General features: G+C 41.2%; 1 protein-coding gene across 1 annotated transcript in view; it reads left to right on the forward strand.

Annotated features, from left to right (window-relative positions):
* The window catches only part of pip4k2aa (phosphatidylinositol-5-phosphate 4-kinase, type II, alpha a), a 253,172-nt gene extending 228,820 nt beyond the window's left edge, over nt 1-24,352 (forward strand). The window contains exons 8-10 of the mRNA XM_085987778.1: nt 6,639-6,888; nt 18,383-18,486; nt 22,142-24,352. Of these exons, the coding sequence (XP_085843904.1) occupies nt 6,639-6,888; nt 18,383-18,486; nt 22,142-22,222 (435 nt within the window). The 3' untranslated portion in view covers nt 22,223-24,352. The remainder of the gene's footprint in view (nt 1-6,638; nt 6,889-18,382; nt 18,487-22,141) is intronic.
* Nucleotides 24,353-27,251: the final 2,899 nt, after the last annotated feature.

Raw genomic sequence — 27,251 nt, forward strand, 5'->3', positions numbered from 1 at the left:
GGATAGAGGGCAGATATAATTGGACCAAGGCATGCAGATGTAATGGAGTCCCCATTTTAAAGTCATGCATGCTGTTCTTATTTTTATATTTCCATTAGAAATTCCAATGTCCATATTTAGAATGGGAACTGCTTATCTAAACTTGTTATGCTGTAATTACAGCCCCCACCTCACAAAGGAGGCACTGTAGGAATTTATAATGGAAAATGTTGACAGGAAGTGCATGCAGATGTATGATTTTATTATAAATAATAGTGTATATGTATGGTGTGTACTTCTATATTCTAGCGTGTGCTTCTTAGGAAATGCTGCATACACTTTCACATTTATTGCATTTCAAATACCCATCACACTACAAAGGTAACATACTCCCTAATGCAAATATCTAGCAAACACCCCCCCACCCCCCCCGCCTCGCCATGTATGAAGAAGCAAAGATAGCAATTTGGAATGTACAGATAAGCTCTCCAATAAAAGAAAATACCAGAGGCACAATATCTACAGCCCTTCAATTGACTCGTGTATGAGCGCTCACAATTTTATTAATTAGATTTTTGTAGCTTTAAAGGTACACACCGCAACACTTATAGCAGCTTAATAATACATTGTGTTTTACATGCTTCAGTGTTCCTTTCTTTATAAATAGCACATCTGACTTTCTGCGAGCACGACAATGGGACTTTTGATTGTAATTTCACCAAAACCTTAAAACCTTACCTATGCAAGCACTTCCTTTCCATTGCACTTCAGATGGCCATCACACATTGTCAAATGCAAATCTCTGCAGTACTTTTTTTTGTTTGAAATAATTCTCTTTAGGAAGAGGAAATACTGAAGCCACAATATGTACAGCCCCCAATTAACATTGAACAGCAATTAACATTTGAATGAAACCACCCATTGTTTATCTAATTAATTAGAAATTATAACCTTAAAGGGATATACACCTACAATTTAGCAGAAGGATAATGCATTGATATTTACATGGTATAGTTATTCCTGTCCTGGAAGCAAAACGGACCAGTAATTTATATTTTTCAAAGTTCCCTGACTAACCAACAATTAAACTCATTGATGAGAGCTTAACAGTTTGACTTAGTTGCCTTAAAGGAACACTGTTCCATCTCAGAATCATTATACAGTATAAAACTATCCTTATGATGAAACGTATCATATGAGCAAAGGCGCACATTACACATTAGAGATAAAAGTGTATTCACTTAAACGTCAGGTTGCAGATGAAAATCCTGGATTAGTTTGTTTGACAGGTCAATTAAGAAGTTGGAGACCTTGTGGAACTGGTATGTTCTTGGAGGGAGATAAAACACACAGGATTTAAACATTGCTTTGCATCTGTAAGAGACAGCTGAGTGTACAAGGTAGAAAATGTAAAATGGGAGGCCTTCAAAGAGGAGATGGTTCAGGTACAGCCTAGACACATTCCCATGAGGGGGAAAGGAAAGGCATCCAAAGCCAACGCTCCCTGGATGACTAACGGTATAGAGATTAAGATGAAACAGAAAACGGAGGCTTATGATAAATGTCAGGTTTATAATGTAGTAGAGAACCAAGTTGAATACAGACAATGCAGAGGTAAACTGCAAAAGGAAATAAGAGGCAGAGAGAGTGTATGAGAATAGATTAGCGGGTAACATAAAAGGGAACACTGAAGTCTTTTATAAACATAAAAACGTTTATAAAAAAAAAAAAAAAAATACAGTAGTCAAAGGAAAGGTGGGGCCGATTAGGGCAGAAAAAGGAAATCATCTTGTTGAGGCAGAGGACATGGCTGAGGTACTGAATGAGTATTTTGCATCTGCCTGTAGAAAAGACACCCAGTCTGGATGGGATGCATCCTAGAACGCTGAGGGAAATAAAGGTGGAAGTAACGGAGGCTCTGGCCACAATCTTCCAATTCTCCTTAGATATGGTGCCAGAGGACTGGGGGGTTACAAATGTTACACCCCTGTTCAAAAAAGGGGAGAGGGACAAACAAGGTATAACTGGCCAGACAGACTAACGTTGGTGGTGGGAAAACTTTGAGACAATAATCCGGGACAAAATTAATTGGCACTTGGAAAAACATGGGTTAATCAATGACAGCCAGCATGGATTTGCTAACAGCAAATCATGTTTGACTAACTTGATTCAGTTCTTATATGAAATAATGGAGAGGGTTGATGAGAGTAGTGCGATTGATGTAGTATATATGGACTTTCAAAAGGCATTTGATAAAGTACCACATAATAGACTTGTTAGCAAAATTGAAGCTCATGGGATTAAAGGGGCAGTAGCAGCATGGATACAAAATTGGCTAAGGGACAGAAAGCAGAGAGTAGTGGTGAATGGTTTTTCAGGCTGAAGTGAAGTGTACAGTGGTGTCCCCCAGGGATCAATATTAGGACCACTGCTCTTTTTGATATATGTTAATGACCTGGACTTGGGTATACAGGGCATCATTGCAGACGAGACAAAATTCGGAAAAGTAGTAAACAGTGAGGAGGATAATAGCAACTTCGGGAGGACATAGACATAGTTGTGAAATGAGCAGACACATGGCAGATGAAATTTAATGCAGAGAAGTGTGAAGTGATGCATTTTGGAAAGAAGAATGAGGAGAGGCAATATAAACCAAATGGTACAATTTTAAAAGGGGCGGAGGAACAGAGAGACTTGGGGGTTTGTGCACAGAAATCTTTGAAGGCGCCAGGACAAATTGATAAGGCTGTTAAAAAAGCATACAGGATCCTTGGCTTTATAAATAGAGGCATGGAGGACAAAAGAAAGGAAGTTATGTTAAACCTTTATAAATCACTGGTGAGGCCTCAGCTGGAGTATTGTGTCCAATTCTGGGCACCACACTTTCGGAATGATGTCAAGGCCTTAGAGAGGGTGTAGAAGAGATTTACTAGAATGGTACTGAGGATGAGGGACTTCAGTTACGTGGAGAGACTAGAGAAGCTGGGATTGTTCTCTTTAGATGAAAAGGTTAAGGGAGATTTAATAGAGGCATGCAAAATCATGAAGGATTTTGATACCAAGGAGAAACTGTTTCCACTAGCTGAAGGGTCAGTAACCAGAGGACACAGATTTAAGGTAATTGGCAAAAGAGCAGCGAGATGAGGAGAATTGTTTTATGCAGCGAGTTATTATGAATGTCCGACATTCATAATAATGATGAGCAGAAATTTCCTCCAATTAAATATTGGGAAGACAGAAGCCATTGACTTTGGTCCCCACCACAAACTCTGTTCCCTAGCCACTGACCCATCCCTCTCCCTAGCATCTGTCTGAGGCTGAACCACTGTTCACAACCGTGGTGTCATATTTGACCCTGAAATGAGATACCGACCACATATCCATGCCATAACTAAGACCGCCTATTTCCATCTCCATAACATCACCCGTCTCCACCCTTGCCTCAGCTTATCTGCTGCTGAAATCCTCACCCATGCCTTTGTTAATTCTAGATTTGACTATTCCAACACACTCCTGGCTGGCCTCCCTTGTTCTACTCTAAGTAAACTTGAGGCCATCCAAAACACGGCTGCCCATGTCCTAACGCACACCAAGCCCCGCTCACCCATCACCCCTGTGCTCGCTGACCTATATTGGCTCCCAGTTAAGCAACGCCTCGATTTTAAAATTCTCATCCTTGTTTTCAAATCCCTCCATGGCCTCGCCCCTCCCTATCTCTGTGATCTCCTCCAGCCTCCCCCCCCCCCCCCCCCCCCCCGAGATATCTGCGCTCCTCTAATTCTGGCCTCCGGAGCATCCCTGATTTTAATCGCTCAAACATTGGTGGCTGTAACTTCAGCTGCCTAGGCCCTAAGCTCTGGAATTCCCTCACTAAACCTCTTCGCCCCTCTACCTCGCTTTCCTCCTTTAAGACACTCCTTAAAACCGACATCTTTGACCAAGCTTTTTGTCATCGGCCCTAATTTCTCCTTATATTGGCTCTGTGTCAAATTCTGTTTTATGACACTCCTGTGAAGCGCCTTGGGACGTTTTACTACATTAAAGGCACTATATAAATAAAAGTTGTTGTTGTACTACCTGAAAAGATAGTGGAAGCAGATTCAATAGTAACTTTCAAAAGGCAATTGAATGCATACTTGAAGGGGAGAAATATGCAGGGTTATGGGAAAAGAGCATGAGAGTGGGACTAATTGGATAGCTCTTTCAAAGGATCGGCACAGGCATGATAGGTCGAATGACCTCTTTCTGTGCAGTAAGAGTCTATGATCTTAATTGTAAGAATCCATAATAAAAAGTTTAGTTCTTAGTACACTCACAACTGTTCAATTCTTTTTACTGTACTTCATTTTAACTTACTTTTCCGTGGGAGTCTGGGCAAAAAGCACCTGGGCGGTGAGTGATGCAATCAGGCGTGGTAGAAGAAATTTGCCTATGACTAAGAGCAACACAGAAGTGTGTTACAGGATTTACATGACAACTTGGGCTGTGCACAAGGCATTTGATATGGATAGATATCTTTTGTCTGTCAGTTTGCTTATTGATTAAACCGGTTTTTCTTCTTATAATTAATTTCTACTTATAATTAATTTCTACTTAATAGTTCATGGATCATATTGCGCAAAATATTTCTTCCCCTTTCTCTCCTCCCCCGAACTCCCCCACCCACAACCATGCCCCCCCCATCAAAAAAATTCCAGCCAATCTCATTGCAGGAAAAATAATTTCTCCTGAGTTACAACTGCCTTAATGTGCTCTACCCAGATACCGACTGAGAAAAACTTTTGATAAGAGTGTTGCTTCAAGTATTACACATTGAGTCGAGTGAGTTATCCTAGGTTTTAAGGAATAAAAAGACAAGAGATTATCTGGACAAACCTGAAATTCCATTTACAGAATACTGATGTAAAAATAACTAGCCCTTCAGAAGCTTTGGATACCTTTTAAGGAATCTGCCCAGCACTCCACCCTTCTATGCTTCCCTCCAAGGCCTGCCTGCACTTCAGCTGCACCTTAGCTCTGTTTTGTACATTCTTCCGGACGGCTTCACCTCCAACTCCATGATCCAGCCTTCAAAAAAAAATTATGCTCCAAGGCTTTACCAGATACACAGCCCAACATCATCCTTCGCCCATGAGCAATGCTGAAAAGGATCTGTTTATATAAATATATAATAAATACAGTTCTTTGTATCTCTGTTTGGTAGGCGGTTAAGTGAACACTTAATTATCATTAGTTCCTTGTATAAGGATGGCTGATGTCTGTGGCACTACTGTAGTTATCATGGATTGAACTTACGAGAGTTAGTTTACATACTAAAATAAGACTGAGAACATTTAATGAAGGTTTTTGTTTTTGTTTCATTGATGCTAATCTTAACAGATTATTACATTTTCCTGTCTCCCTCCTATCTTCTCCTCTTCTGAAGATTTTGATTCATACTGGGGTACAGTTCTACATGCACCTGTAACTGTCCAGTGCCTTGTCCAAGTGGTCATTCCCCATGAACCTAAACATTAAGGGCTGGATTTTGTCAGTGGGGATGTGATGGAGGCGGGACTCCCACTTTTTAGGTTGTAGTCCCGCCTCCATCGATTTGTGGCCAACCCACGTGATTTTCCCTTGATTGACCTTGTTGAGCCCGCTCAGCAGGCCAATTAAGGGACACCCGGTTACAGGTGATGTCAGGGATTGACATTTCATCGGTCAAGAGCTTTTGACAGATGAAATATCAGCGTTTGACAGCTCTGCGAAGCTGTCAAACACTGACAATCTGACTTCTAACTTGAGCCCTTCTCCACAGAAAGAACAAAAGCAACAGGTACTCACCGGGACTGGAAGGGGACCCTCTCTAGAACAGAAAGCAGAATGCTACAACTTTTGACAGCTCGCGGCCATTCTGCTTTCTGTGCCAGTGAGATGAGGGACTCCTGAGACCTGAAGGAAGGAAGCCTGCATTAGTAAGTAAAGGTAAGTAAAACTTATTTAAACACTTTACACACACCAAACACACTTACCTCTGCACTCATGCACCCATCACTCACCTGAACACCGGACATCGCCAAGCCCTTCAGCCAGACGGTCCGCCTCGCTAACTTGCCGTGGTTTGGAGCCGTTGGACAGCCCACACTTCAGGGCTAAAAATAGGGATTAGGCTAAAAACTGCCTGTTAACTACCTGTTAACAGGCAGTTAATTGGCACTAATCCCCTTCCCGCCTCGGGGAGGCGGCTCCCAGCACAGGTCAGGTACCCGCCTCCTGGGAAATGGGCATGGAGGCGGGTTGGGGGCAGGAAGGGTTCGTGCCCCCCGATTCTGCAATTTTACCCCCACTCCCACCTCCACGGGGCTTGGAAATTCGAGCCCTAAGTGTCAGCAGGCTATTCACACCTGGGTAACATCACAGTCAAGCCAGATCGTGTTCTCCCAGTTGGAATTTGCATCGAGTTACTAGATACGACCCATTCAGGGGTGGGAAGCTTGACTGATATTTTCCTCTTCCAAGCCCTGAGGGACTCATGCCAAATGCAGCACCTCTATTCTAATGTGATAAATTTGTAGTTATTTTTATTCTTCAGGATACATTAATATCATCATTACAGTTTTGCTTCTAGTTATGAGTGCTTTAAAATGTGATTTTCCCATTCTGTAATTTTACTTTAGTTCCTTGCTCAGCTGAAGATCATGGACTACAGTCTTCTGGTTGGTATTCATGATGTTGAGCGAGCTGAACAGGAAGAAATGGAGTTTGAGGATGACGAAGATGAAGGAGAAAGTGATGGGGCTGGAGCCCATACTGGATCATGTGGAACACCTCCAGACAGCCCTGGAAATACACTGAACAGCTCAAGACCATTAGCACCTGGTGAATTTGATCCAACTATTGATGTGTATGCCATAAAAAGCCATGAAAGTAAGTAAACATTTACATTTTGTACACAACAAAACACTCAATAAAGGATACAAGTTGTTTCCAGTGACTATAACAGAATAATTGTTGGCATTAATGTATTGATGCAATTTACACAGAACATAAAAGCTTAGTTGTCAGTATAATGTAAACTAATTTAAATCAACCGTTATGTCTGAAAAAACATTCAACCATTTATATAAAGATAAAGACAATTAAATGCAAATTCTAATTCTGAGAAATGTGTATCTAATTTTCCCCAGAATGCGTTTTTGGAGATCTTAATTTAACCAAACTACTTATTTTCTAAAATAGGTCTATTTTTAATCATACAAAAGCAAAATACTGCAGATGCTGAATATCTGAAATAAAAACAGAGCATCTGTGGAGAGAGAAACAGAGTTAACATTTCAAATCGATGACCTTCTGTCAGAATTGGAAAAAATTAGAGATGTAACAGATTTTAAGCAAGTGCACAGGCAGGGAAAGGGGGGAGGAGAGGGGAAGAAAGAACAAATTGCAAGGTCTGTGATAGGATGGAAGGCAGGAGAGATTAAAAGACAAAAGGGATGATGGTGCAAGACAAAAGGAGATGGTAATGGGACAAGTAAAGAAACAAAAGATGAGTCTGGAAGAGGTGTAAATGGGAATGGCAGAATGATCGACAGCTGCCATGTGAAAAAATAGGGGCAAAGGTTAGGGTCAGAGGTTAGGGACTGAAATTGTTGAACTTGATGTTGTGTACAGAAGGCTGTAAAGTGCCTAATCAAAAGATGAGGTGCTGTTCCTCAAGCTTACGTTGAGCTTATGTCGAGGAACCAACTAGAGATCAGGCCATCTTAGACTGGGTATTATGTAATGAGAAAGGAATAATTAACAATCTTGTTGTGCGAGGCCCCTTGGGGTGTAGCGATCATAATATGATAGAATTCTTCATTAAGATGGAGAGTGAAGTATTTGACTCGGAGACTAGGGTCCTGAATTTAAATAAAGGAAACTACGATGGTATGAGGCGCGACTTGGGTAGGATTAATTGGGGAATGTTACTCAAAGGGTGGATGGTGGATAGGCAATGGCAAACATTTGAAGATTGCATGGATGAACTACAGAATTTGTTCATCCCTGTTTGGCAAGGGAAATTAGGGATAGCATAAGATCCAAGGAGAGGACATATAATTGGCCAGAAAAAGCAGCAAACCTGAGGATTGGGAGCAGTTTAGAATTCAACAAAGGAGGACAAAGGGATTAATTAAGAGGGGGGAAATAGAGTATGAGAGTAAGCTTGCAGGGAACATAAAAACTGACTGTAAAAGCTTCTATAGATATGTGAAGAGAAAAAGATTGGTGAAGTCAAGAATAGGTCCCTTGCAGTTAGAATCAGGGGAATTTATAATGGGGAACAAAGAAATGGCAGACCAATTAAATACATACTTTGGTTCTGTCTTCACAAAGGAGGACACAAATAACCTCCCCAGAGATGTCAGGGAACATAGGGTCTAACGAGAGGGAGGAACTGAAAGAAATCAGTATTTGTAGGGAAATGGTGTTAGGGAAATTGACGGGATTGAAGGCCGATAAATCCCCAGGGCCTGATAATCTACATCCTAGGGTACTCAAGGAAGTGGCCCTAGAAATAGTAGATGCATTGCTGGTCATCTTCCAAAATTCGATAGACTCTGGAACAGTTCCCGTGGATTGGAGGGTAGCTAATGTACCCCACTATTCAAAAAAGGTAGTAAAGAGAAAACGGGGAATTATAGACCGGTAAGCCTGACATCGGTAGTGGGGAAAATGCTAGAGTCCATTATAAAAGATGTAATAGCAGAGCACTTGGAAAACAGTGACAGGATTGGACAAAGTCAACATGGATTTACAAAAGATAAATCGTGCTTGACTAATCTACTGGAATTTTTTGAGGATGTAACTGGTAAAATAGATAAGGGAGAACCAGTGGATGTGGTGTATTTGGACTTTCAGAAGGCTTTCGATAAGGTCCCGCATAAGAGATTAGTGTGTAAAGTTAAGGCACATGGGATTGGGGGCAAGGTACTGACTTGGATAGAGAACTGGTTGGCAGACAGGAAGCAAAGTGTTGGGATAAACAAGTCTTTTTCCGAGTGGCAGGCAGTGACTAGTGGGGTACCGCTAGGATCGGTCCTAGGACCCCAGCTATTCACAATATATATTAATGATCTAGACGAGGGAACTAGATGTAATATCTCCAAGTTTGCAGACGACACAAAGCTGGGTGGGCGTGTGTGCAGTGAGGAGGATGCCAAGAAACTCCAGTATGATTTGGACAGGTTGGGTGATTGGGCAGATGCATGGCAGATGCAGTATAATGTGGATAAATGCGAGGTTATCTACTTTGGTGGCAAAAACAGGAAGGCAGATTATTATCTGAACGGCAATAGATTGGGAGAAGGGGAAGTGCAATGAGGCCTGGGTGTCCTTGTGCACCAGTCGCTAAAGGTAAGCATGCAGGTGCAGCAGGCGGTTAAGAAGGCAAATGGTATGTTTGCCTTCGTAGCGAGAGGGTTCGAGTACAGGAACAAGGATGTCTTGCTGCAGTTGTACAGGGCCTTGGTGAGGCCACACCTTGAGTATTGTGTGCAGTTTTGGTCGCCTTATCTGAGGAAGGATGTTCTTGCCATGGAGGGAGTGCAGCGAAGATTCACCAGGCTGATACCTGGGATGGCAGGAATGACGTATGAGGAGAGATTGGGTCGATTGGGCTTATACGCACTGGAGTTTAGAAGAATGAGAGGGGACCTCATTGAAACTTAGAAAATTCTAACAGGACTAGACGCAGGAAGGATGTTCCCGATGGCCGGATAGTCCAGAACCAGGGGTCACAGTCTAAGGATAAGGGGTAAGCCATATAGGACTGAGATGAGGAGGAATTTCTTCACCCAGAGAGTGGTGAACCTGTGGAATTCTCTACCACAGAAGGCAGTTGAGGCCAATTCATTAAATATATTCAAGAAGGAGTTAGATATATTTCTTAAGGCTAAAGGGATCAAGGGATATGGGGAGAAGGCAGGGACAGGGTACTGAATTTGGATGATCAGCCATGATCTCATTGAATGGTGGAGCAGGCTCGAGGGGCCGAATGGCCTACTCCTGCTCCTATCTTCTATGTTTCTATGAGCTTCGTTGGAACAGTGTAACAGGCCGTGGACTGAGAGGTCAGAGTGGGAGTGGAGCAGAGAATTAAAGTGACAGGCGACCAGAAGCTTGGGGTCACACTTGCGGACTGAACGGAGGTGTTGCGCAAAGCGGTCACTGAATCTGCGTTTGGTCTCCCCAATATAGTGGAGACTGCATCGTGAGCAATGAATACAGTATACTAAATTGCAAGAAGTACAAGTAAATCACTGTTTCACCTGAAAGGAGTGTTTGGGGCCCTGGACAGTGGGAAGGGAGGAGGTAAAAAGGCAGGTGTTACATCTCCTGTGCTTGCACGGGAAGGTGCCATGGGAAGGGGACCGGGTGTAGGGGGTTATTAAGGAGTGGACTAGGGTGTCGCGGAAGGAGTGGTCCCTTCGGAATGCTGAAAGGGGAGGTGAGGGGAAGATGCGTTTGGTGGTGGGATCACGTTGGAGGTGGTGGAAATGGCGGAGGTGAGCCATTGAATGTGAGGGCTGGTGGGATGAAAGATGAGGACAAGGGGAACCCTATTGTGGTTCTGGGAGGGAAGGGAAGGGGTGAGAGCAGAAGTGCGGGAAATAGAACGGACACGGTTGAGGGCCATGTCAATCGCGGTAGAGGGGAATCCTCGGTTGAGGAAAAAGGAAGACATATCGGGAGCACTAGTATGGAAGGTGCGACGGAGATTTTTATCATTGTATATTAACACTTTAAGTCACACATGCAGTGACATATCTAAATTACTATATAATAGAAGTGATTTTTTTTCAGCGATTACTGTAAAATCTCCTGTGGTGCTGCCTACGGATTACATAGAATCACACTACAGCACAGAAAAGGGCCATTCAGCCTAACTGGTCTATGTCAGTGTCTATACTCCGCACAAGCCTCTACCCACCCTACCCTCCCCCCCCCCCCCCCCCCACCGTGTATCCCTCTATTCTGTTCTCCCTCATGTACGCATGAAGCCTCCCCTTAAATGCCTCAATGCTATCAGCTTCAACCACACCATCTGGCAGCAAGTTCCACATTCTTACCACTCTCTGTATAAAGGCATTTTTCCTAAACTCTTTGGCCCAAAATTTGCGATCGGATGCCTCCGACCTGTAAAAAATCTACGAATTTACCTGGTGGCCCGTACATACGGAATTATTATTTCCAATTTGGTATCATCTGAAAATTTTAACACCAAACCTCCAATCCTAAGTTCAAATCACTTATGTATATGTATCATGGTCCCAGTACGGAACCCTGTGGACACCATTTCCCTCTTTCTGCTAGTCTGAGAAACTTTCCTTACCTCCTACCCTCTGTTTTCTGTTTTATAGTTAACTTTCAATCTATTCTGCTACTGAGCTGACTGATCTTTCTCATGAGTCACTTATGTGGCATTTTATCGAGGGCCTTCTGAAAGTCCATATTTACTACATTGCCCTTGTCTTTTTTTTGTTCCTTCAAATAATTCAATAAGCTTCCTTTTAGAAATGTATGCTGACTAGTTTTTATTATATTTTCTGTCTCTAGATGTTATGTTATCTGATCTTTTAGCAAAGATTCTAGTATCTTTCCTACCACTGACAAGGTAATTGGTCTATAGTTCACTTGATTAGTTCTATCCCATTTGCTGTTTGTCAGTCCTATGGAACTATTTTCTAGTTACTTTTTATATATGGAAACTAGCGCCTCTGCTGTCTCCTCCTAGTGAGTATTTGTGTGTGTCATTCATCTGGACCTGGCATCTTGTACTCAAGTTTGGCTTGTTTGTCTAGTACGTCTAGTATTTCCTTACTTTCCATTTTAACTGTTGTAATATCGCTCGTGACTTATTCTACTTCTTCCAATCCTCCTTAGATACGGGGGTGGTGCCAGAGGACTGGAGAATTGCAAATGTTCAAAAATGGGTGGAAGGATAAACCCAGCAACTACAGGCCAGTCAGTTTAACCTCGGTAGTGGGGAAGGTTTTAGAAACCATAATCTGGGACAAAATTAACGGTCACTTGGACAAGTGTGGATTAATTAAGGAAAGCCAGCACAGATTTGTTAAAGGCAAATCGTGTTTAACTAACTTTTGTTTTTTGATGAAGTAACAGGGAGGGTTGATGTGGTGTACATGGACTTCCAAAAGGCATTTGATAAAGTGTCACATAATAGGCTTGCCAGCAAAGTTGAAGCCCATGGAATAAAAGGGACAGTGGCAGCATGGATACGAAATTGGCTAAGTGACAGGAAACAGAGAGTAGTGGTGAATGGCTGTTTATCGGATTGGAGGAAGGAACACAGTGGTGTTCCCCAGGGGTCGGTACAAGGACCACTGCTTTTCTTGATCTATATTAATGACTTGGCCTTGGGTGTACAGGGCACAATTTCAAAATTTACAGATGACACAAAACTTGGAAGTATAGTGAACAGTGAGGAGGATAGTGATAGACAGAGACAGGCTGGTGGAATGGGCGGACATGTGGCAAATGAAATTTAACGCAGAAAAGTGCGAAGTAATACATTTTGGTAGGAAGAACGAGGAGAGGCGATATAAACGAAAGGATACAATTCTAAAGTGGGTGCATGAACAGAGAGACCTGGGAGTATATGTGCACAAATTGTTGAAGATGGCAGGGCAGGTTGAGAAAGTGGTTAAAAAAGGCATACTGGATCCTGGGCTTCATAAATAGAGGCAGAGAGTACAAAAGCAAGGAAGTTACAATGAAATTTTATAAAACACTGGTTCGGCCTCAACTGGAGTATTTTGTCCACTTTTGGGCACCACACTTTAGGAAGGATGTGAAGGCCTTCGAGAGGGTGCAGAAAAGATCGACAAGAATGGTTCCAGGGATGTGGGACTTCAGTTACGTGGATAGACTGGAGAAGCTGGGGTTGTTCTCCTTAGAGCAGAGAAGGTTGAGAGGAGATTCGATCGAGGTGTTCAATATCATGGGTCTAGACAGAGTAGATAGAGAGAAACTGTTCCCATTGGTAGAAGGGTCGAGAACCAGAGGACACAGATTTAAGGTGACTGGCAGAAGAACCAAAGGCGACATGAGAAAAACTTTTTTTATGCAGCGAGTGGTTAGGATCTGGAATACACTGCCTGAAAGGGTGGTGGAGGCAGATTCAATTGTGGCTTTCAAAGGGGAATTGGATAAGTACCTGAAGGAGAAAAATTTGCAGGGCTACAGGGAAAGGGCGGGTGTGTAGGACTAGCTGAAATGCTCTTGCAGAGAGCTGGCATGGGCTCGACGGGCCGAATGGCCTCCTTCTGTGCTGTAACCATTCTATGATTCTACTGTCCTTTCCTCTTTGTTGGCCTCTTCAGTGAAAACTGAGGCAAAGTATCTATTCAGTATCCACGCCATTTCAGTATCATTTCCTGTGAATTTATCTTCCTCATCCCTTAGTGGCTCTATCCCTACCTTAATTCTCCTTTTATTACTTATATGCCTATAGAATACTATTTCTTTTTATATTATTTGATATTTTCATTTCATATTTCCTCTGAGTCCCTAATTGTCTTTTTTCTCCTCATATTCTCTTTTGTCCTCTTCTCCTTTATTGTTTATGTACTTTATATATGCCTTTTTCTTTAGATTCAATTTTATCCTCACTTCGCTATTTATCCATGGCATCTGACTCTTGACTGGTTTGTTATTTTTTAGTGGAATATATTTCACCTGAACTCTGTCAATCTCTTCTTTAAAAGAGCTGCAGTGGGCAGTATTTAATGTTTGTCTCCAATTTACCTCCCTTAGCTTCATCCTTGTTACCTCTTAGTTCAAAGACCAAAGTAATAGATTGGAAAAATGTCAACTATCTATATCTCTCTCAATCATTACTTTAAACCTTATTATATTGTAATCACTACTCCGTTGATGTTTTCCTGTGTTTACTTCTCTTATCTGCTGTGATTCATTTCCCATTACTAGGTCTAGCAGTGCTCTCTCCCTGTTTGGGCTTCTTGCATATTGGGTCAAAATGGAGTCTTGTGCTGTTTAAAGAGTCCAACCCCTTCTCCACTTTCACTCTGATTCTGTGTTATTATACTAATTTCATAGATTTGCCTACATATGTCTCCCTCTGCTTTCTTTCTGTAGGATGCCCCTAATAGTGTGACTGCCCCTTCTCAGTCCATATGGATTCTGTTTCAATATCTTGTTGGTTATGTCCTTTCTTGCTACTTATCTTATTTCTGATTAACACAGCCCTCACCACCCATTCTTCCTTCCCTATCTTTTCTAAATACCATATTGCCTGCAATATTTAACTGCCAATCCTGTCCTGTCTCCAGCCATGTTTCCGTTATCCCTATTACACCTGTTTCCTCACTTCTAATTGCTGCCTCTAATTCCCCTGTTTTGTTACTGATGCTCTGTACTTTGCTATACAGACAATTTAATATGCTCTTATTTTTTATTACTCCTGCTTGATTTTTAAAGGTATTATATTAGTACTTCCTATAAACTTTTCTGTTCCCTGAGTATTTATTATCTTTGTACTCTGGCCTTTTCTCTTAACCCATTTTTCTTATCTTTAATAACATAAGAACATAAGAAATAGGAGCTGGAATAGGCCACTTGGCCCTTTGGCCCTTCACGCCTGCTCTGCCATTCAACAAGATCACTATTCCCATATCCCTTAATTCCCTTTGTTCCCAAAAATGTATCAACCTCTGTCTTGAACATACTCAACAACTGAGCATCCACAGCTCTCTGGGGTAGAGAATTCCAAAGATTCACAACCCTTTGAGTGAAGAAATTTCTCTTCATCTCAGAACCCCTTATTCTGAGACTGTGACCCCGTGTTCTAGATTCCCCAGCCAGGGGAAACATTTTCCCAGCATGAGCCCTGTCAGAACTTTATATGTTTCAATGAGATCACCTCTCATTCTTCTAAACTCTAAGGAATATAGGCCTAGTCTACTCAATCTCTCCTCATAGGGCAATCTCCTCATCCCAGGAACCAGTCTAGTGAACCTTCACTGCACTCCCTCTAAGGCAAGTATGTCTTTCCTTAGGTAAGGAGACCAGAACTGTACACAGTACTCCAGGTGTGGCCTTACCTGTATAATTGTACGAAGATTTCTTTACTCTTATACTCTAATGTCTTTGTAACAAAGGCTAACATACCATTTGCTTTCCTAATTGCTTGCTGTACCTGCATGTTAACTTTCTGTGATTCATGTACAAGGACACCCAGGTCCCTCTGAGTGCAAACATTTCCCAGTCACTCACTATTCAAAAAATATTCTGCTTTTTTGGTTTTCCTACCAAAACCTTTTAGGTTACTATTATTTCCACCCAGACCCTCTTCTACATCCCCCCCCCCCCCCCAAGTTTATTGGTTTAAAGTCTTTTCTAAAGTCTTATTTACTCTTTCTGCTAGGACCTTGGTCCCAGCCCGGTTCAGGTGAACTCCATCCCAGCAATGCAACTTCTTCCTGTCCTAGTACTGGTGCCAGTGTCTCCTGAAATGGAACCTTTACTTCCTACACCATTCTTTTAGTCACGCATTCACTTTCCTGATCCCTATGCCAAGTAACAAGTGGCTCAAGTAATAATCTGGAGATTACCATCCTCGAAGTCCTGCTTGTTAATTTAGCTCCTAGTTCCTGATACTCCTTTAGTGAGATCTCCTCCCTGATCTTTCCTATGTCATTTGTTCTGACATAGACCCAAAACAACTGGTTCACCCCCTTCCCTTCCAAGTTCCTTTCTAACTGCTTTAAAATATCCCTTAGTCTGGAGCTGGGTAGGCAACGCATCCTCCTAGACTCTTAATCATGACTGCTGAGGATACCCTCTAATCCCCCAAGACCACAACTTTTCTATTCTGCTACCCCCCTTGGATGCATCCTCTCTACGGTGTTTTAGTTAGTATTCTGGCCATCCTCCCTGCAGCCTTTTTCCTTATCTCCACAGGTAGTAAGTACATCATACCTGTTGGACATCACCAGTTTCTGCGGTTCCTCCTTCACTGTGTCAGTTCCCCCAACCCTGCTGACTGTCAGTCACACTCCTTTTCCTATACCTGTATTTCTCTATGTGGTGTGACTGCATTCTGGAGTAAACTATCCACACATTACTCACCCTCCCCTATGTGTCAGAGTGTCCCCATCACGCACTCTTGCTCAACAACTCTGAGCTGAAGTGACTCAAGACATAGACATTTCCCACAGATTTTGTCATCTTTGTTCTAGACAGATTACAGTTAAAATTGTGGAGCCTGGAAAATATATTTGGGGTGGGGTTGGAAAAAGCATGATGGAATAGATTTTTATTGTTATAGTCACAGTCATTTTTATTACATCAGGCTCCTACAGCAATAACCAATAAAAAAATGTTTTCCACATCACATCATAACTTCTTCCAGAAAGTGTATACGAGGGCAATCATCGCCACAAACTGGTCACACCCAGTTTACTGACATTGAAGAGGTTTGTTGTCATAATAATTGAGCGCACTTATAAACAAATAATACCATCACCCTCTATTGCACCAGCTGTTTTTATTGTTCAGATTTGAGGGAAGGGATTTGTTTTCTTTTGTGATTATCAGGGTGAGGAGTGTCATTCCTGAGGATCAACATCTGTTCACTTTTGGCAGAGGGCATCAGATGGTTCCACATGAGCAGAGCAAAGTTTCATTTACTCCACAAAGGCAATGTACCTGAACTCCAAACTAAGTTAATGCTGGCCAAAGATGCAGGGCATCACTAAATTTTTACATTTCCCCACTCCAGCCTTTCTTATGGCAGCAGCAGGATTTTACAATTCAGTACTAATTAATGCCAGATTTTGTGCAGTTCTGAATTATGGAACAATACCCACCTGAATTCTTCATGCTGAGCCCATAATTCTGGCAGAGAGGAAAGACTTTCATCCCATTAATCTGATTGTAGTCAAACCCAGATCCTAGAAGCAAAACAATAATGTTCCAGCCCACAGTATCCAATCTCCCATCGTAATTTGAAATTGGGGCATTACAAAGTACATCATGCAGATCCATGCTAATGCTGGAGCAGTGCAGATGTGCATAACATTGCGCTACACTGGACCGCATAATGCAATTTTAGTGTGCAGTGGATGCCTGTTATAGAAAGAAAGAACTTGCATCTATATAGCGCCTTTCACAACCTCGGGATGTTCCAAAGTGCTTTACCGTCACTCTGCCAACATCGTGAAATGTTTAATTTTCCCCATTCACCAATTTTAAAAATGGTTTAAGTTTTAATATTTTCAATTTAGGTTTTGAAATAAATGTGTTAGCTTGCAGTGAATTGACACATTTGCTGCAAACCAACAAATTGTAAACATAGTTCACCTTAACAGATTAACCTATTTTCAGAGATTTGTACCTTCAGTTACACAGCTGACCTTTGTTTTTATTCACCACACAGCTCAAAAGAAACGCAAAGTTATACTAATCAGTGTTGCAGAAAAAACTCAAGTTCTATTTTGGATTCTACTGACCTGTTCAGACTTGCACCTTTCTCTCCCCTGAATTAACTTGTATGGTGCATGGAAGTATACATGTTTACCAAGCCTAACGTTTGTAAGAGGATATAGACATAGTACATTGGCAACCTTTCATTTCCCTCTATCAAATTACAAAGGTTGGAAACTTGCACATTGAATAACTAAAATAAGAGTTGCCAACTTGGTTTGTTTGTTTTTATAAATGGACCGCACAATATAATGATTTGTATGGGTGGTTAAAGAATACCTCAAATATTTAAACAAAGGAATTCCAAAATGTTACAGTTTGTGTAACGAACTCAAGTTTATTTCTTTACATAAGTTACGTGTTCTGATCTTGAAAAGAAAAGGAAAACCTAGGGGGTACTTTGTGTAAAGTGCTGCCCTTTTTGTATTTCTTTTTAACGAACATATCTCCTGTTTATAGCAGACAGCTACAATTTACTGATTTTTTTTTTTCCCCCCCTCCCTCCTCCTTTGGAGACCCACCATTTTGGATTTCCACTGACACCTAGAGCCAATCCCAGTGATATGCCTCCAGATTCGCATCCAGTTCAAAGCCTGAAGTTGCTATGGGATGTGTGGAGATGTAAAATGGCAAGTTTACATGGGAAGAAAAATAACTCACTAAATCAAAGTTATCTCTCGCAAATTAGGATATATGTTCTTCAATTAAAAAAAAAAGATACATGTTGGGAAGTAGCTTGTACTACTTGTGCTCCCTCATTGTTCCTTCTCCTGACATTTGAAAGATATGCCCACCGTTGCATGTCCTGTATTGGTAGTTCACGGCTTTTATTTAATGTTTTTCCACCTTTTTAAGGAATCTATTTGTACATTTTAACAACATCCTGTTCAGAAACTGTACATTTATTTTACAGGCTCCCTGAGGAATGAGGTGTACTTTCTGGGAATTATTGACATTCTAACACATTATGATGCAAAGAAGAAAGCTGCACATGCTGCCAAAACAGTCAAACATGGCGTAAGTATTTCTGCTTTCGTATGTTTTCTTAGGAAAACTGCTTTGAGGTCTGAGAAATACAACTATACAGAGTCTTGCAGTTGGTAATCTTTAGTGTGGGCATAAATTCAGGTCAGGTGCAGTTTCGTACCTAGTGTAATTCTTTTTTTAGTGTAATTCTAAGGCCGGAATTTTCCGCGGGGGTGTCAGCGGGCGTGATCAGTCGAAGGTCGGGTGGGAAAGTGGTTTTTTTTCACAGCGGGTTGGGAAAGGCAGTGGCGGGGGAGGCAATTAAGCTCATTATGACCTTGTTTAGACATTATTAAGAATACATTTTAGCTTACCTTTTGACTTTACATGCTCGCTCACGGGGTTGGGGATCACGTCTGTTAAGCTGAGGCAGGAGATGAATGGACATTGAATCAGCTGATTACTTGACAACAGCTATAAAACTATAGCTCATTGCTATAAATGGCCCCTCAATGTCCAGATTTACTTCACTTGACGCTGTACACCCTGGCTGCCACATGATGCGCCAGGCTGGCACCACCCCACACCAACACTATAATGTGCTATAAAAGCACCCACCTCACAGCTCTTCACTTTCCAAGCTCAGAAGCTGTTGCTTACTGCATTTGGAACTCAGTTTGAGCTTTATGCAGTTTGAAAGTGTTTGGAAGCAAACTCTCTATCCAGTGTCACCTCATTGGAACAACCTCTCTCACCATTGACAGATCACTTCTGTCATCTCAACTTCACCTGCCATCTATTACATCAGCATCGGTGCCCTTTATACTCTCTCATCTTGGTCCTCAGAATCCCACCATGATCAGCCCCAACACCAGCAGCACCAACAACAATACCAACCTTCTCCGCAATCAACTGATGCTGCACAGGACAGAGGGCATCAGCATCCAAGCACATTGCTGCCCGGGAGGCCAGAAATGGCCCCTCAATGTCCAGATTTACTTCACTTGACGCTGTACACCCTGGCTGCCACATGATGCGCCAGGCTGGCACCACCCCACACCAACACCATAAATCATCCCTACAATGCCCAAGCCATTCCTTTCACACTCATCACCATTGCGGGGGGTACCGTTATGTCTCACTATTCAGTGCAACTCACTAAGCCACTTCCAAAGGTGCACACAAATCTGTCCAAAACGCAAAGTGTTGAAAATAAAGGCTTCAATGTTTGACATCACATTAATAGAAACTTTACATCAACATTGGATAAAACACCCAAGTGGCTACCCTTGTGTGTTGTTAGTTGGTATGATTGCACTAGGATGAGGGTGAGTGTGATAATGTAAATAGAGAGAGGAAGGGATGAGTGGAGGTCCAAGGTAAGTTGGTGTGAGTAAGGATGTGCAGGAGTAGGGTTGGGAAGGCAGAGTGATGGGGATGTGATGAGAGGCACAGCAGGATGAAGTTGAGTGTGGCTTTGTACTAATGTTTCGTGATCTACTGAGATCATTGAAAAGTTTGTGGCACTGCACCCACACTGGTCCTCCTGAACACATCCCTGCTTATGTCCTCCTCTGCAATGTGCAAACAGGCCATGTTGATCTGCTGGGGAGGTCTCTTCTGCCCATGGGAAGGGAAGAGGGCCTTCCTGCGTGCTGTGACTCCATCCATGGGAGAGCCTTTGTGCAGTCATTGTCAGTGTTTGCAGTATCTCAATGCTGTAGAACACTGACAGCGCAAATGTCAAAATAAATTTGGACATGGTCCCTTTAAGGAAACTGGCTGATGACGCGCCATCAAATGACGTCACCAGACCTGCTTCCTCTAAATGGCCGGGAAACGTGCTGGGTGGATTTAACAAGCCCAATCAAGGGAAATTCATTTCAGACAATGGGAAGGAGCCAGCAGTGGAGTCGGGAGCCAGCAGTGGGGTTGGGACCCGCTATCGACATTGCTCGCCATGGATCTGCCGAGGTTGGTAAAATTCCAGCCTAAGTGACTGTATTAGTTATTTAGTAAATTTGCTTTTCAGCTTGGCTCAGCTAGCAGTGCTTTTGCCTCTTGAGACTTAAGGTTGTAGGTTCCACTCAGGACATAATCTAGGCTCAAACTTCAGTGCCATACTGAAGGAGTGCGGCACTGTCGGAAGTTCATTCTTTTGGATGAGACGTTAAACGTTGATAGTGAGAAAGAAAGCTATGGACTGGTCAGATGGGCAGAAAAGTGGTAAATGGAATTCAATCCGAAGAAGTGTGAGGTAATGCATTTGGGGAGGGCTAACGAGGCAAGGGAATACACAATAAATAGTCAGATACCGAGAAGTGTAGAGAAAGAGAGGGACCTTGGAGTGCATGTCCACAGATCCCTGAAGGTAGCAGGACAGATAGATAAGGTGGTTAAGAAGGAATACCGGAAGCTTTCCTTTATTAGCCGAAGCATAGAATATAAGAGCAGGGAGGTTATGCTTGAACTGTATAAAACACTAGTTAGGCCACAGCTAGAATACTGTGCCAGTTCTGGTCACCACATTACAGGAAAGATGTCATTGCACTAGAGAGGGTACAGGGGAGATTTAGAAGGATGTTGCCAGGACTGGAGAATTTTAGCTATGAGGAAAGATTGGATAGACTGGGGTTGTTTTCTTTGGAACAGAGGAGGCTGAGGGGAGATTTAATTGAGGTGTATAACATTGAGGGGCCTAGATAGAGTGGATAGGAAGGCCCTATTTCCCTTAGTAGAGAGGTCAATAACCAGGGGGAATAGATTTAAAGTAATTGTAGAAGGATTAGAGGGGAGTTGAGAAATTTGTTCACCCAGAGTGTAGTGGGGGTCTGGAACTCACTGCCTGAAATGGTGGTAGAGGTAGAAACCCTCATTGCATTTAAAAAGTACTTGGATATGCACTTGAAGTCCCGTAACTTACAAGGCTACGGACCAAGAGCTGGAAAGTGGGATTAGGCTGAAAAGCTCTTTTTCGGCCAGCACAGACACGATGGGCCGAATGGCCTCTTTCTGTGCCATAATCTGCTAAGATTCTATAAACTGAGGTTCTATCTGCCTGTTCAGATGGAAGTAAAATATCTTGTGACAATGTTTGAGACAGCTCCCTGCTCTTCTTCAATGTCCTGCCCAATACTCGACTTTCAAGCAACACCATCAAAAACAGATTCAATTGTCATCTATCTGTCTTGCTGTTTGTGTGCATGTTGGGTGTCTGATCTGTCTACATAATAGTGACCGCACTTCAAAAGTTACTCGACAGCTGGTTACTTGATACCTGCTTGACGCTGACACTGGATGCCTGAAATGGGAAATTGTTCCAATAGCCAATACTGACGTTCCTCACCTTGATGAGAGCAGAACATATAGGATTGGGCATAAATAGCTTTCTCCCTTTCCCTAATTTAAAATTAATTAACACATCTTTCACTTGCAACTATTTGACTTGCCTCAATCCTACAATTGGGCCCAATCATCAGGAAGAAATGAATGGCTGAAATTGACCCACCACATTATTACTTTCATTTTGTGTAGATTTACCTAGCCTTTTCGTGACCCCTTCCTTTCAGCCATCAAAAAAAAATCAGGATTCTGTATAACTTTGAATAATATGTCAAATGGTTATTGGTGATGTGTGTTTAAGTCAGTACTTATGAAAGGTGTTAAATAGAAAATGGTGATAATTGTATTTTTTTGTGTGTTACAGGCTGGTGCAGAGATCTCCACCGTCAACCCAGAGCAATACTCGAAGCGCTTTGTGGAATTTATCACCAGTATTTTGTCATAGCCTAACATGGATCACGTGCAGGGAATGGGAGGGGTGACAAAGACGTGGGAATGAAATGGCACCTGCAGTGTTCGTCGTACTGAGAGCGTTCCCTTGTTTACATCTTCTGAATAAGATGGCTGACGGAAAATAGCTTTAACTGCTTCCTGAAACTCCCAGCACAGTACTCGCAATCAATGACTTTATTTTGTGGGAAGAATATAAAAATCATCAAAGTGCACTGCTTTAGCAACACTGAGGTGAGCTGTGATGGAACTTTATGGGAAAAGGTACTTTCAAAAATGGGAAGAAACTGCATGTTAATTGACCCAGAAATTACTGACAGCAAATTATAAACTGTGGATCAGTTTATCACTTGAACTGAAAGATGCAGAGCAGGATTTGTTTAACTTGCTAATGTTACACTTCTGTTGTGCACACTGGCACTCCTCAAGGTAGCTTCATAGATTATTGTTTCTTCAAAGGGAGTCTTGTCATAAAACTTGCAAAGTACTGTAAATTTATGTTGAGAGAAATTTGTCTTAAACCCCCACTTTAGGCAGCTGATGCTATTTGTGTTTAAAAGTTAAAATACTTTCTAGGAGGAAATCCACTTAAGAAATCAACATTTCAGTCACTTTCATGAACAGTAATTGGGTGATTTGAAGCTCTGATAAATTAACTGAGTTGTCACAGTACAGAAAAGATGTGCATTAAGTGTTAGGATCTGCCTTATGATTATTTAACATTGTTTTGGGCAACATTTTACTACATAGCTAACTTTCTTTCATTTGAAAAAATTGAGTAAGACGTTAAAGGATTTGAAGTCACCTGGGCCACTTTATACGCATCAGATCCCATTGTAGTTGCGAATGGAATACAGTGTGGGAAGTAAAATTGCATTTGTAACATTTCGGACAACCCATTATAATGAATTGTGCAGATTGATTTCATATCTTAATGTCAAAACTTGTTTTTAATAAATTCTTCTTGTACTAGTGTTTACAACCAGCAAGAAGTGTCTGATGTGTCACATCATGAGCAGCTTTTTCATATTAATATGACTTCAAATAAAATGTCCTTAGAGATAGCCTATCCCTGCCGCGGTATAAGTGCTCCAAAGGGTCCTGACAATTAAATTAAATATAGGGTGCTTCATTAAATTTTTCATATAAAGGAACACATTAGGACTGTAGGAACACAACAGTAATTTCCAAATTCACAGTTGCCTTTAAGTTTCTGCAACATTTTTTTTTAGGTATTATGTAAATATGTAATAAACGGTTGCCTGAAACTATGATCATCTTTGTTATCTGTTAATGCTTTTAAGTGTGAATTGATCTTTTCTGTACTACTTCCACTATCTCATTAATTATGCAGATTATGCCTTGTTAAGTATAATGTGCTTAATATCTTCAAAGATTACACTGTGCAACAGGCGTGCCTTTTTCCTCAGAAAATCATTGAAATTGCTGTTACGACTATATCCGTTTCATTGGCTGCTGTGCCCTCCCCAGAAGTTTGGGAACTTACGCAAGCAAAGGAGTGCCAGAATGCCTTTCTTATTAAAAATGTGTCAGTGCTGTTTGGACTGCAATTTTTTAAAATGCTTCACATTAGGTAGCAATTACCTAGATTGTACTAGGATTCTAGTGAGCATCAGCATCTTCAGTGGCCAAAGGCAATATCATCCATGTGGCTATGTAATAATTTAACATGGTTTTGTTACACTTGGTATAGTGATGTTAACACTGTAATGTAAATGTACAGTTATATATTTTACGTATTTAAAAAATAATTTTTTTCCATACGCATTGTGCCGGTCACTTTCATTTCAAATTTTCTGTAGGATGCTGTAGTTTCCATTAGTAATAGGATGACAAGAAGCAAGCCCCATGTGGGAAAAAGAGGTACACGTACAAACAATGTATTTGGGCAAAAATTTCCCTCTGTGGCTCTCCTGTGTATTTTAAATGCTTCTGGCAGCTTAAAATATAATGCACATTGTTTTGTCTTTATTGGTCATTCATGTAGATAAACTGTTTTTTGTTTAAGTGAGGCAACTTCATAAAATATGTACTAGTGCTGCATTCTACACACTCCATACCCGAGCTTTGCTTTATGAAATAAAGCGCCCTGTTGTCTCAAAAAGCTACTTGCATTAGTGGTGTTATTTTCATACTGGTGATAAGAGTAACTGCAGTTGCCTATTCCAACATTTCCTAAACCATTTGGGATAAATAGGACTGATGCCTAAAGGCTGTTAGAGCTCGTATCCAGTCACTGCATCATTCAGCAATTGAGCGGTCCTTTCTTAATGTGTAGACAGAGAATGGTAGTAACGACAGGTAATAGATGTCTTTCTTTCAAGTTAGGTGTCACTCTGACCATGCAACAGTCTCTGTAATTGATCTATACAGACATTGGGTCCTTAGATAAGCTGCCACTGAGGAAAATGTTTGGGGGAAATCAAGATCCTTTTTTATGAACAAGTAATAATTCTTATTTATCCTCCATATCCCTTAGGGATAGGCCGATTTACCAACAGGGGGAATCATTGTCTCTTTGTTTCTGTAGGCTCTCTGAAGTGATCTAAAAGTCACACTAATGAACCAGTTCTCAAGTTTTTTTTCACCCTTTCCATTACAGGGAAAATTGTTCTTCTATTAGTAAAACATTGTTTTCTGATTTGGACTTAGTCAATTTAATTCTAATTGCTAATTATTTTATTTTTACCAAAAAATGTGTATATTTCTAGTGAAATATTTTCTGTTCAAAATCCTACTGTGGCTAATGAACTTGGATACATACTTGCCCCACACACACTCACATTCTGGAGCAGTAATCCAAAATGTCTTTGGCAGCAGTTATACTCTCAAGGAATGAAGGAAGCTGAAGAAGATGCCTAGTCTTAATGAGTGAATTATTTAGAATATATAAGCACATATTTTCTTCCATCTAACAAACAGCCCTGTCATGCAAAAGTGATCCTTGCCTAATGTAAGAGAGTTTCCAAAGCTGTTACGACAACTATGGTAGTTTACTCATAGCTGTAGGACATGCCAGCAAGCAGGATATTTATGTTCCTGATGATTTAAACCCGCAAGTTTGTTTACTGAAAGGTCACAACCAGCAGAAGCGGAATGTAATAGAAAAGAAGCAAAGATGCCTACAGGGAGAGATACTGTGGATGCAAAAAGCCTGTCTCAACAAGCTGTGCCCTTCTAGAGTTCAGCCAATGTCAAGAAGTTCTATTTAAGCTACAGACCACTGCAATATATTTTTGGGTGCAATTTGTCAATTTTGTGAATGTTGATGCTTATTAACCATAGGTATAATTTTTATATTTATAGAGTTGCCTCCACATACTTAAAGATGTTCTACCTTTATTAGAAGTTTCTTGTGTAAGATGCACATTTCTAGCAAGACACCCATCTCTGTCCAACATGTACTTAGATTATCTGATTTGCTTCAATTGTGGTCAATAATAATTGTTCTCCTAGTCCTAATTTATTGCTATAGCTTTTTATGGTCACATACTGGAGTGGAAGAATTATATATTTTTATTCTAGTTAATTTTGAAATGACTTTTTAAAAATTAATATAGGTAGGGGCTTGTCTCTGTGACTGCTGTCCAGATATTACTGCAGTTCAAATCACATGTACAGGAAGCTGTTGTCTGCCTGACAAATGCCACTGGCAAAAGAAAATTACCAAAAAGAGAATAAATTCACTCCCCACAACTTACTTATATGTAGTATAACACAGGTCATAGTGTATCTTAAGGGAAGACACAGTGAAATATCATTGATATTGTAAACAGTTTATAAATTGCTCCTTTGATTTATGATGTTAGCTCAACCTTTGATATGTTTAACAGTTACATATTTCAGCCTATGTTATCCTTTGTTTATTCCTTGAAAAAATTTCCACTCCTAACTCGTACTAGAAGCATTGAAATGCTAGCATGGTATTTCCGTGTGGAAAAGGTCCCTTCGTATTGGTACAGATACAGCGGGGGAAGATTTAATCTGTGTGCCATGTGGTACAAAACTATAAACACATTCTTTATAAACCGGTGTATGATTTTGTTACGCATAGTGAACAAGGGAAATCTTTTCCTAGTGCTCCCTAATCTGTTTACACTGGGAGTCAAGGGATTTCATTTAGAATTCAGACTTGACCAACTATTTTGCCTTCTCTCCCTTCCCCCCCTCTTCTGAAACTCTCAACATTTGAATCTTCAAATTATCAATCCATAAAAGATAGTGTTAGAGCCATCTTTGTAAACCGCACAGAAGCTGCTCTCAATTTAAATTAGACTGTTCAGAACATTATCTTACCTGTGGTTCCAAATATTGTTTCTATATTTTAGCGAAACAATGTGATGACCGATATAACTTGGCAACTTCTCGCTGTTTGGAACCTGTTCAGAACTAGCTAGGGCAATTTTACCAACATGACCGATGTTGCCTTATTGAATGCATCTTTGTAGAGACTCGCTCTTTTACTTGCTAAAGTTCTTGAGATGCAAAGTACTCTCTGGTTGGTCATGGGAAACAAACAAAACACCAAAGCCTCCCTTTCTGGCTGAAGTGATTGCATTAGTATTGGTCCATGGTAGGAACCAAGGCAGCCAGAACATAAAGATGTCTTTATTTGTTCTTGGGACGTAGCAACACTGGCAAGGCTGCATTTATTGCCTCGCCCTGGTTGCCCTGAGAAGGTGGTGGTTGAATTTCCTTTTGAAGTACTGCAGTCCTTGTAGTGAATCTTCCACACCATCAACAACAACTTGCATTTATGTAGCACCTTTAAAGTAGTAAAATGTCCCAAGGCACTTATCAGATTGGTGCCCTTGCCATAACTACACTACATCAGCTTGATGGGAGGGGGGGGAAATCACTGATTCTAGTGTGCAGGTCGCCAGCACTACAGCCTGGATGTTATAAGGGCCCATAGTCTTTGCTAGATCCAGTGCACTCAGCTGTTTCTTAACATCATGTGGAGTGAATCAAATTCGTTAGACACGAGAACAAAGAGATAGAAC

The sequence above is a fragment of the Somniosus microcephalus genome, chromosome 5, assembly GCF_052327205.1.
Source record: "Somniosus microcephalus isolate GS21.2 chromosome 5, FLI_Smic_1.0, whole genome shotgun sequence".
NCBI lineage: Eukaryota > Metazoa > Chordata > Chondrichthyes > Squaliformes > Somniosidae > Somniosus > Somniosus microcephalus.